The 12838-nt window shown below is 37.5% G+C and overlaps 1 protein-coding gene across 1 annotated transcript; it reads right to left on the bottom strand.

Annotated features, from left to right (window-relative positions):
• Nucleotides 1-9705: 9705 nt before the first annotated feature.
• On the bottom strand, nt 9706-10317 carry LOC122745750 (60S ribosomal protein L13a-like). Its single transcript, XM_043991173.1, has one exon. The coding sequence runs from the start codon at nt 10315-10317 to the stop codon at nt 9706-9708; it is 612 nt and encodes a 203-aa protein (XP_043847108.1).
• Nucleotides 10318-12838: the final 2521 nt, after the last annotated feature.

The following is a 12838-nucleotide window of genomic DNA, read 5'->3' as shown; positions in this document are numbered from 1 at the left end:
CAGATCTGAGTTCATAGTACTACACATACTAACTGTGGGACCATGGGCAGATCACTTTATGGTGTGGTAATTATCAATCAATCAATCAATCAGTATTTATTGACTACTCTGTGCCAAGCACTGTGCTAAGTGCTGGGGATACAAAAAGAGACAAGACAGTTCTTGCCTTCAAGGGCTTACAATCTAATGGGGGAAGACAATATGTAAACAAATATACACAAAGTAAACTTTATACAGGATAAATAGGGAATAATTGAGAGGGAAGGGACTAGAATTAAAAGTGATTGGGGAAGCCTTCCAGTAAAAGAAGGGATTTTAGTTGGAACTTAAAGGAAGTTTTAGGGGTGTTAGTAGGTAGAAAGGAGGAGTGCAAGTGTTCCAGGCATGGAAGGCAGACAGAGAAAATGCCCAGAGCTGTGAGATGGAATGCTGTGTTCCTAGAATAGACTGGAGGGTAGTGTTACTGGATCGAGGTTATATTTCAGGGAATAAGATATAAGAGTGGAAAGGTAGAAGGGGGCAAGGCTATGATGGGCTTTGAATACTAAACAGAGGATTTTGTATTTGATCCTAGAGGCAATAGGGAGCCATGGGATATCATGAATTGGGGTGGTGTTGGTAGTGACATGGTCAGACCTGTGCTTTAGAAAAATTACTTTAGTGGCTGAAAGGAGGATAGATTAGATTTTTTTTTTTTTTGGGGGGGGGACTTGATCAAGGCAGACCCATCTTGATTGATGTCCCCTTCTGCCAGTGAAATCAAAGGCCTGTACTAAAAGTATTGAAACCAACATTAATGTTAGAGTGGGCTTGTTGTCTATAACTCTTGAAAAGTCTATTATCTTTTGCATTACAACCAAACCCTGTACTCCAGATCTGGACAGGGGATTTCTTCAGACACCGCCCCCCCCCATCATGTATTCTCACAGCAGCATTGTCTAAGTGAAAGAACATGAAGAAGGGAATTCTCTTTTGTTGTTATCTGGCAGAATATCAGAGACAACCTTGATTCCCTTATACCTTACCCAAACTCTTTGCTACCTCTTTTCATTTTAGCTATTTCTCTATTCATTAGCAATATTGTCTAAGATAAGAAAAGGGAAATAAAACTCAAATTCATACATTTTTAACATCATGGTGGAGGGGTCAAAAGGTAGAAGGTAAGACTTTAAATTACTGGATAAAATTTAAATTTTATATCATTCATGGGCTTCATTTATTTACAATAGTTGATAAAAGGAAGGAATGGTTATAATTCATATAGCTGTCTGGTATGAAAAGATGTCTGGTGACCATCTTTTAAAATGTAATTGAGGCGCAGGGCATGATAAACTTTTATGTATTAATATCAATTTCAAAGGCATGGCATAATAGTACCTTTCACATTTACTCATCCCAGATTGCCTATATAATAAGTTTTATATCCATAGAAATGATTAAACAACATTGCTTTCTTTTATAAAAAAATGTATTATTATTATACATGCATCTATCCTTGCCTCTATCAATTCCCTCTTTACACTGAACATCAACAGCAACACTAAAAAACACAACCCCCCCCCAAAAAAAAACCCAACCCACCAAACCCTTTCTCAGAAACTTGCATAGTCCATTGAAACAAATTCCCACATTCACCATGCCCTTAAAATATGTGTCTCTGTCTACACTTTAAGTTCATCACCTCTCTGTTAGGAGAGGACTAGCATGTTTTATTTTCAGTCTGTTGCACTTGTGGTTTGTCCTTTCAAAATTGATTTTCTTTATAATGTCATTGTCATTGTATAATCAATCTTCCTAGTTCTACTCACTTTGCTCTGAATCCATTCATAGGATTCCTCTTAATTCCTCTTGAAACTGTCCATTTTATCATTTCTTATAGCATAATAATATTCCATTGCACTTATACCCCATGAATTGTATAGTCAAGTCAAAGAGTATACAGCTTAGTAACTTTCTGGGAGTATTTCCAAAATGCTTTCCAGAATGGCTGGACCAATTCACATCTCTACCAAGAATTCACTACTATCCCCATATTCCTGCAGCTTCTTCAATATTTGTCATTTTCCTCTTTTGTCCTCTTTGTTGGTATGATGGGTGAGAGGTGGAACCCTATGGCATCCTCCTTTTTTTTAAAAAACCTTCAAAATCTGGCTCCAGTTTCCCTTTTTAGAGTTATTTCACACTATCCTTCACCCTTTCTGCATTCCAGGTAAACTGGCCACTTTGCTTTTTCCCACACTTACCATCTCATCTGCCAGCTCTGTGCCTTTGCATCTCCATGCCTGAAATGAGTTTTCTTCTCACCTCTGACTCTTAGAATACCTAGGCTACTTCAAGGTTGGACTTAATTTCCACTTACTACAGGAGGCCTATTTGGTTGCTAGGGACCTCCCCACTAAGACTTTTCTATATTTTGTAATAACTTTTCTATGGATCTGTGGTTCACTGGGTCTCCTAATTATTCTATTAAGAATGTAAGATCCTTGAAGGCAAGAATCGCTTCATTTTTGTCTTTGTTTCTTTATTGTGCAGTATAGTGTTTGCAACATGGTAGATATTTAATAAGTCTTTGTTGAATGAATTAATCACCAAAGTAAAAGATGCATTCTGCCAAGTGTTTCACACTGGTAAATTTTAATTCCGGCTCAGATTTAATAGGGATTCTCTTCTGGCCTGCTGACTTACAGTTCTTCATTTCAGAGAGAAAAATGGACTCTACTCTCAGTACTTTTTTCTCTATTTTTTGTAGGACTTCAACAAATAGCTTCTCAGCAAGACTAGAGCAGGGAGATCAGTGGATATAAGAGAAAGTCTTGCTCTCAGAAATGGATAGCAGGCTAAAACAGAGCATAGTAAAAAGGAGGAAGAATATGACCAGCCTGATTCTGTCCTTATTTGCAGACTGTTTACTTGTTGGCCATGGGAAAAGAGTGTGATTCCAAAATCTAGTCAGAAGAACAAATCTGAATAGAGGGAACACTCAACAATAACAACTCTGTTTGGTCTGCTCTGAAACAGTTTATGTAAATTAGCTTTTAGATTTAGATACACAACTTTCCCCAACCTTAACAGGAACTAGGTCTGGTGCTCCTTAAATTCATTTGTTGGATGGCTCTTAGGCAACTGGCACAAGGCTAAGGAGATGATTGGTGCACATTTCAGTTTGGGAATGTGGAAATGTTTGTTGGCCAGTCCCTTCAGAAGCAAGCTATAGCCACTTCACAGAAGACATTTTGGTGAGGGCTAAAATAGTGAATTGTTAGCTATGCAAATAGGTTCTAAGATCTCATTTGCCAGGGGAAAGTATCTGAGCCTCAGAGTGATGAGGAAATCAAATGGAAAACCATTTGCTAAATGTGGCACCATCATCAGGTTAATACAAATCTGCCAAGCCAGTAAAGTCTGTCTTCTGTTCCCTCACAACATTTCCTCTTAGAAACCTTCCTCTCACTTTTCAGCATTTTCTCTCGCCTGAGTACCCAGCTCCCTTGCTTTCAATAACGTGCCTGGTTATGCCTTTCCTCACCAGTGGCCAAGATTCTACATCTTTCCAATCCCTTCCCCTCATGTCTATCAATATTTGTCTGTTCTATGTTCCAGGACTTTCTGCTTTACAAGTGACATATAATAGACATACTCGTGAAAACATTTTAAAATTCATCAACTCAACAAGCCTTTATTAAACACCTATTATTGCTTTGAAAAGTAGTGTTATAGTTGGGTCCAAGGGTATGTAGTTTGATAATTGCTAGTCACTAGGCATACAGACAAAAACCAAGCAGTCCATCCTTTCAAAGAGTATGTATATTCTACCAGAGATAAACAAAATATGCATAGAAAATTAAATACAGTACAGTTAGGAAGAGAACCAGGAGAGAGTAGGGTCCTGAAAACCAATGGGAGAAGAGGGTGTGCAGGAAGAGGAGGTGGTCTCCAGGGTCAAGTTCCACAGGGAGGTGAAGAAGCCTAAGGACTGAGAAAAAGACCATTTGGTTTGGCAATTAAGAGATCACTGGTGACTTTGGAGAAATCAGTTGTGGTTGAGGTAGGAAGTAGGAAGCCAAATTATGGTTTGAGAAGAGTATGAGGGGAGAAAGTAGAGATGAGGATAGACAGGTTTTCTAGTAGTTTAGCTATGAAAGGGAGGAAAGATAGAGGCTAGGAAGTAGTTTGATGCAATGGTAGGCGCAAGTGAAGAATTCTTAAGGACATAAATTCTTAAGTGTAGATTTTGGTATAATTGCAAGAAATAGTAATGGAATCAGTGGATAAGAGGAGTTTGAAAAGTGGAGGATAATTAAAAAAGAGGATGACAGAAGGGGCAAATCCCTGAATGAAATGGGAGGGGATAAGATGAAGGGAAGAGAAAGTGGGATGTCATCTTGAACTGACTTGAAGTATAGTTGGGGAGCTCATGTTGGATGCCTAATAGAATAAAATTAACTTTTCAGTACAAGAGGAGAGTTAAATGTACATATTTCAATACTGAGAGCTTTAACTATTGAATGAATGAATGAATAATCAAGTATTTAGTAAATGATGACTGTATTCCAGGCACTGTCCAAGCTGCTGGGGATGTAAATACAAGCAAAATTGTCCTTGCTCTCAAGGAGCTTGCATTTTAATGGAAGCAGACATATAATTAAGTTAAAAGGGAAAGGGGAAAAGGAGTTCACATTAGGGGTTTGAGGTTGACTTTGAGTGGTGGCAGCATACTATGGAAATGGCTGAGAAGGGACGTGGAAGCTTGGGTCTTGGGAAAAAGAAGACAAAAGCTCACTTGTCTGAGCCAAACGATAGAGTCCAGGTAGTTCCTTGCATATAATAGTAACTTCAGTCAATGCCCATGTAGATTTTCTAGAATGAGTTGTTGAGTTCATTGACTTAGGACATGGTCATCCAGAAGGTCAGTGGGAGAGAACTATTTCTAATGAATGTAAGAAAAAAGCACATTACAGATACTTTGAGTTCATGGGGATTTCTTTCCTCCTGGAATAACTGGTTTGTATATAGTGTCTGTAACAGCAGAGGTTGTTTATTCAATTGTAGGAAAAATCTATGCTTCTTAAATGAAGAGTGACCATAAAGTAATGAAATTGACTTCTTAATAAGCACGTAGTCACAATTTCCTTACTTGTATTATAATAGTTTGTAAAGTTCACACATCCCCTACTGGATTGTAAGCTTCTTGAGGGCCAGGATTAACTTGTTTTTTAAATAGATCCCCAGTGCTTAGCACAGTGTCCTGTATGTAGCAAATATTTAATACATTTGTGTTGAATTTAAGTGAGTAATTTTACCCTTTAAAGTAATTCCCTTGGAAGGTTGTACACTTATCCTGACAATAGTGCTGTTTAAAATTTTTTTGAAATTGCTAGTTTAACAAACAAAAAATAAAATAATTTAGTGACCTCATAGCAACACTATGGCTTTGAACTAAATCATATTACACAATTTGATCAGTGACCACATTCAGCAGATTTGGCTCAAAACAGCATTTGTCTAATTAAAATAATCAAATTCATCTTTAGAGGACAAGATTTTTCCATCATTAAAAACATTTTTTTAAAAGTCTCTCAGATTCTAGAGGTAATTTTGGAGAAACTCCAAAGGTATATTGCTCAATGACAGCATCTTTGGACTGAATATAAAGGGACTACTTTGAAGGAGACAAGGTTCACCATAATATATGTTTTATTTAGAAAATATAGAGCCCAATGAATTGTTAAAACAAACAATATTTATATTTATATACATTTGTATATGCATTTATATGAATATGTGAAATATATAGAAATCCAATTTAAAATTATGTGTATTTATATACATAGTTATATGTTTGCATACATAAATAGATAAGACTGAAAAACCTGAAAGAGCAATAGTGCTAAAATTTTCAAACACAATGACATTGACTTATTTACATATTTATTATATTTATTTTGATTGGAAAATTCAGTGGATCTTGCTGACACTGCATAAAGCTCATGGATGTAAATTGTAAGTAAGAGAGATAAATGAATCAAGGGCTTATTTGTGAACTCTGTAAAATTTTCCAAGGAGATAGTGGAATTTATCGGAATATTTTATAAGTGCTTTTACATGCAACATCTCCATAAATCTTTACAACAGTTTGTAAAATTTTAGTTGTGTAGGTTTAGTAGGTATCTCCATTTTATAGAAGAATAAACTGAGGTTCAGATAGGTAAAATTACTGACTCAAGGTTATTTCAGCTATTAAGTGGCAAAACTAATATATGAATTCAGGTCTTCCAATCCCAATTCCAGGGCTATTTTTACTACTCCAGGTTATCTCCCCATAGGAGAATATGAACCAAAACCTGGATTATTATTTCTGAAGGTGGGCACAACTGACTTTGGGAATGGCAGGTGCCAATTACCTAGTCCTTTGGACTGCTTTGGTTGACACTAATTTTGTTGTATCTTCCACTCCCATCTCTGCCTCCAATGAATCTGGCTTTTCTCTCCTTGAGGCTGTCTCAGGATTGGAATGTTCAAGTAATTCTGAATGATGGGAGAAGAGAAAACCATCCCCTGCCCTTCCATCTCCACCCCCTCTATCCTCCATAATACTTGGCTCTTACTGTGTGAAGCTGAATATTGGAAGGAGATTGAGTTTGTTTAACAATGTTTCCATTATGTTTTTATAAGTCCTTTGTCATGAACTTGTTAAGGTAAAGGCCAGAACCTTGCAAAGGCAATCACATAGAGGTCCCTCCTCCATCACCAATTAAATGAAACAGTTCAAATAACCCTGGGGAATAGAGATGGTTTATCAGAATTCACAGTATTGTGATCCAAGCAACTCGTCCATTCCTGACAGCTCCTCTACCACATGTTTATACAAATAAACAAGTCAAATGCTTTTCACCCACTACAAATTAGATTTCTTTTTCAGCAAGAAAATATGAAAATATCATTGAATGCTGCCTCCAAGTCCAACAATTTTATGTCTCCATTTCATGTTCTGGGAATTAAAAAACCCACACTGTCAAGGAGAAAAAGCATTTTTCCTTTTGCTAATAGGCTGCACACAAGTAAAAGGTTAGTTTCTGAACTTCTTTCAAGGATTCTGTGTTTCAGAGGTAAAGGTTTGGCAAACTCTAATGAATGATTGTGAGGAATGAGAAATTAAAGGGGATTTAGAGGGTTTTTTTGCCCCATATTTCAAGTCAAAAAACAATTTCCTCTCAGCATCATTAAAACTAAGCTTTCACCTGCTACAAATTTCCTTCTTTGCCACAAAGGCTATTGTTTGTTTGAACAGAGAGGAAAAGGGAGCTGTTAGAAGCTTTTTACACAGTGCAAATGAGAGCTAAGATTGGAGGGGGGCACATATGCTAATGAGCAAGTGGCTGTTGATCATTGTGCAAATTTGAGCACATAAACTTATCCTTAAAAAATTTGTCTGTGGGTGGTAGGTGCTCCCTTAAAATGGAGGCATTTTTAAAAAAGAATTATTATAAAGTTTTAAATACTTCTTATAACTCACTGAAGAGCCTCCATTATGTCCTGATGTCCCCAGCTGAGGGGACTTCAAAATTCTTGTCCTTAATATAAATGGTTTAGAAAAATACATGGGTTGTGTACTAACAGAAATGAAAACAGGGGCCTTTTGAATCAGATTCATATATGAACATATCTCTTCCCTTGTTGTTCCCTAGAGTTGATGAGGTAAAATCTCAGCTGAGCTACAGTAAATGTGTAAAAGTTAAAGATGGAGGGAATAAGATTTAGGAAGGAAATAGAAATTAGAATAATGGTGAATTGATACTCAGATTGAACTGGAAACAAAGTAGATGCTCATCAGTTGGGCAATGGCTAAGAAAATCGTGGTACCTGAATGTAATGGAATATCTCTGCATTATGAGTATCATGACTAGAGAAAAATGTGGAAAAACACGTACTGATACAAAATGAATTAAGCAGAACCAGGAAAGTAATATACCCAATGACTCCAACTATGTAAGTAGTGGAAAGGACAAAAATAACAAAATAATCTAAACTGAATGTTGTGAAATTGTAATGATCAAATTTGGCCTCAAAGAAGAGGTATGAGAAGATATCTTTTCTTGCTTCTTTGAAGTTGTGGAGGACTATGGGTGTAGAATACTCCATATAATATCAGACTTTACATATTGGTTACTTTTGTTGAAATATTTTCTTCCTTTTTTATTCTTTAGTATAAATAATGGCACTTTAAGAGGGGAAGGAAATAGTGGGAAATGTAGGTTATGTTAAAGAATAAAATGCATTATTAAAATATATTTTATAAAATAAAAAAGCTATTTTGATGTCACTCATATGGGTATTCCCTTGACTGATGCTCATCACAATTCAGTGCCTGCCTAATCTGTGCAACTCTTAGTCGTGTCTTCCCATAAGTTCTGGTGAATTTTTCCTTGTATAAATGAGTGCTAAAAATTAGCAATAGAGAGACTTTTCAAAAAAGAAGAGAGAAGTCATTCTTTCCAACTGTTGCCAGCCATTGCTTGAGAAACCAAGATGGGCTGAAGCCAATATAAGCTGCTACTTTATTCACTGGTGAGGAATCTAATGTCCAGAGCACATTCTAAACCAAAACTGAAGGAAAGACAGGAACAGATAGATATCAAAGGCACAAGCTAGATTTAAATGAGACAAATGGGGTAGCTAAAATACAGATCTAGAACAACAAAAGAACTAGGATAGAAATCAGAGTTAAGGAAACCAGAAGTCATTTAGGAGTACATGAAGCTTTTTGTAGAAACCTGTACAGTATTCCAGTGCCATGCCAGGAAATTGAATCATTTCCATTTGAATTGTTTTAGGAACATTCTGAAGATCACCTGGCAAGATAAGGTACCAGACACCGAGGTCCTTTCTCAAGCTGAACTCATGAGCATTCAAACTCTCTTGTAAAGTGTAACTCTGATGGGCTGGTCACATTGATTGAATGCCAAATATAAGCTTGCCTTATTGACTATTTTATGGAGGACTCACATAAGGCAAGTGCTCACATGGAGATCAGAAGTGGTACAAGGACACTCTCAAAGTCTCTGAAAAACTTTGGAATTGACTGTGAGACATGGGAGACACCCACATAGGACTGTTCAGCATCATATGCCTGTATCAAAGAAGGAGCTATGCTCTATGAGCAGAGCAGAATTATAGTAGCTCAAAAGGAAATGTGAGATGTGAAAATTTAGACATCTCCACTCCAAATGTTCATATAGGCTATTTGTGCCTGACCTTTAGTAAAGCCTTCTAAGCTCATATTGATCTGATCAGCCACAGTTAGACACACTATACCTTGACCCCAACATAGTGATGTTATTTTGGTCTTGTTAGAGCATGAAGGACAACAACCACCATCACAGCCAGGAAAAAGAGACAGGATTCTATAGGACAGAAGATTGGGGCATAGGAGTCATACCCTGCTTTCCTCTTAAAGGAATGCCTACTGACCAATGAGGATTAGAAATGTAGGAGAGAGTAGAAGGAAGAAGAAGAAGCTCCAAAATATAGCTCATCTTTTTCACTACGTCAGCCATTTCATTAGAGGAAACTAAGTGACCCTATGCAATTCCTCAATTGTTTTTAAAAAAGGGCGTTTTGCCTCAGATTTTAATTGAAGATACACCACTCTCTTTCTAAGCAAGCTTTTTTTTTTTTTTTTGCCATAGAGGATAGACTTTATTGGAATCACACCAACATCCTCTGTTTCTTCAGCACCTTTGTGTATTTGTGTATTTTGCCTTCCACATTCTTCTCAGCTTGCTTGCGTAGTTTCGTGAGCTTCTTTTTCTTTCTATAATGGATCTTAGCTTTCTCCTTCCTCTTCTCTTCCAAAGTAACGATCACTGCCTGATACTTCCAGCCCACCTCGTGGGCCAGGCGCCCCAGATAAGCAAACTTTCTAGTTGGCTTCAGTCTGACAACTTTGAGAGCATCTGGGACAACCCTGCGTTTCCGCTTGTCATAGGGTGGGGGAATGCCAACGAACACCTTAAGGGGTTCCAAGGCAGCCTGACCGCGCTTGGTTTTGTGGGGAAGCATCCCTCTAACAGTCCTCCAGAAAATGCGGCTGGGGGCTCTGAAGTGATGAGGGCCTCTTGAAGGGTTTGTGTTCATTCGCTTTCGGAGGAAGGCCAGGTATTTCAGCTTGTTCCAGTAGAAGTTTCCCGAGATATTGAAGCCTTCGCAGCGAACCACGACCACCTTCTGCCCCAGGAGGACTTGTTTGGCCACGATGGCCGCCAAGTGGCCTAGGAGATGACCCCGCCCGTGGATCACCAGGACCTGCCTGCCCGCCATGGCTGACGCCTCCCGGGAAAAAGAGCTCTAAGCAAGCTTTTGATTTAAGCTCAAGTGCTTTAATTTTGTCTGGACTACAGTTTATTTTGCCTCACAAATCAAAATGCTCAACTCATATGTGCCTTATAAGCTTTATACACTATACAAACTTTATAAATTTAGTTTCTCAAATTCAGCATGCAAGAGTTCAGCATTTCTTTTTTCCTGCAATGAGGGGATATTGCCAAGAAGTGGGGATGAGGCTTCACTCATAAAATCAGTGCCTGATTCATGGAATCTGAGTTACAAGGTTTGTGCTTTATTCAATATCCACAAAAAACCATTAATTTTTTCATTTTAAAAAATTCAATTCAGTTCTCTTCATTTTTACTTCCAGATCAATTCTGTACCACCATCACTTACTGATCCCTGCTTTTTATGGTACACACAATTTGTTTATATCACTGTCTCCTTATCCTTGTTGCCATCACCAACCAATCTTCAGGTCAATCCCCCAACTTTCTCAATGACTTTAGTAGCTGAACTTTGGTCTCCTCTCTGATCCTTCTACTTCACCTTTTCAACATTTCTAACATTTGATCTCTCCTCTCTATGCCTATTGCAATCACCATAGTAAAGGTCATTGCCACCTTCCTATTCTAATCAAGTAATAGGTTTTCCTTCTACTGTTTTCTTCCATTCCATCTGTATGAGGCAAGCGGGGCGAGGAATCAGGCAGCCTGAGCAACTGTTACTCATTCACTGAGCCATTAGACCTACTGAGCATGCTCATACAACTCATTCCTCCCTTTCAGTTGGAGTTTCCCTCTTGGCTTATTCCCCTTCAGAAGCATGGCTTTCCATTTCCATTTCCCTTCCCTTTCCATAGAAGGTTGTGGTTTACTTTCCAAAGCTCCAAATAGCTGCCATAAAAAATGGAAAGAAAACAAAATGCTTCCCATCTGATCCCTTTGTGCTGAGCCCTTACTAGCTCAAAATATTATCTCTAGAAATATATCGTTTCCAAATGTATTGCCAGCCTTGCGTAGACAGCCTAATACTGTTCTCTTCACTTTTCCCAATACTCTAAATTGGCTCCCAAGCCTTTAGTTTAGTTTAGTTTAGTTTAGTTTAGTTTTGTTTTTGGTGACGCAATTGGAGTTAAGTGATTTGCCCAGGGTCACACAGCTAGTAAGTGTCAAGTGTCTGAGGCCATATTTGAATTCAGGTCCTGTTGAATCCATGGCTGGTGCTTTATCCACTGAGCCACCTAAATGCCCCTAAAGCCTTTAGGTTTTGGGGGGGTTTTTGTTTGTTTTTGTTTTTTGTGGGGCAATGAGGGCTAAGTGACTTGCCCAGGGTCACACAGCTAGTAAGTGTCAAGTGTCTGAGGTCAGATTTGAACTCAGGTCCTCCTGAATCCAGGGCCAGTGCTTTATTCACTGCACCACCTAGCTGCCCCATAGCCTTTAGTTTTAATCCAAAGGATTTCATCTCCTTAGTATAAGAAACATGCCCTCTCTTAACCTCTTTTGATTTGTAACCCTTAAATAAAAATACACATATAGTTTAGCATTTCTGCTGGCCAACAGACTATAAATAAATGAAATCTAAACTAAAAGGGACATAAGGGGAACATATAAGGTTGCACACTGAGTTAACCAGAAAATGGATATGCAGCTTCTTCATGTAACTCACAGGTAAAAAATTTTCAGGTTTAAGATGAAGATCAAAACCAGAAGTAAGATAACCTTGTTCTTACTCTTCTCAAATAACTGATAGGACTGATTCTCTTCTTACTAGTCACTCACCCCACAGCATCAGACAAACCATTCCTCAATTAATAAATGGTCAAAGGATATGAACAGATGGTTTTCAGATGAAATCAAAGCTATCTGTGGTTATATGAAAAAATACTCAATCTTTACTGATTAGAGAAATGTTAATTAAAACATGTATTGTACATATAAATGTTTTTCCTTTTCCTTTGATCTTTTTGGATACAGACCTAGAAGTGGTATTGCTGGCTCTAAGTGTATGCACAGAATTATAGCCCTTTGGGTTTAGGACCAAATTTTTCTCCAAAATGATTGAACCAGTTCATTACCTCACCAACAGTGTATTAATGTACCTACTTTTTCAATGTCACCTTTCCCTTTCTGTCATATTAGCTTATCTGATAGGTATGAAATGGTAAATCAGAATTGTTTTAATTTAATTTATTTTTCTTGAATTCATAGTTATTTTAGGGCATTTTTTATGTGACTATTGATAGTTTTGGTTTCTTCTTCTGAAAACTGCCTTCTTATATTCATTGATCATTTATCAGTTGTGGAATGCTTCTTATTTTTTTTTATAAATTTGGCTTAGTTCCTTATATATTGGAGACATGAAGTGTTGTTTTTTTTCCAGAGAAACTTGCTGTAAAATTCCAACCCCCCCTCAAGTTTTCTGCTTTCCTTCTAATTTTGACTTTTGTTTATGTAAAAACTTTTAAATTTCATGTAGTCAAATTATCTTTTCTACTTCTAGTGATCTTCCC

Source organism: Dromiciops gliroides, chromosome 3, assembly GCF_019393635.1.
Source record: "Dromiciops gliroides isolate mDroGli1 chromosome 3, mDroGli1.pri, whole genome shotgun sequence".
Taxonomy (NCBI): Eukaryota; Metazoa; Chordata; class Mammalia; order Microbiotheria; family Microbiotheriidae; genus Dromiciops; species Dromiciops gliroides.
This window is presented reverse-complemented; position numbering and strand designations above follow the sequence as displayed.

Coding starts and splice junctions, on each gene's coding strand:
- LOC122745750 (XM_043991173.1), bottom strand. CDS start 10,317: ATGGCGGGCAGGCAGGTCCTGGTGATCCACGGGCGGGGTCATCTCCTA.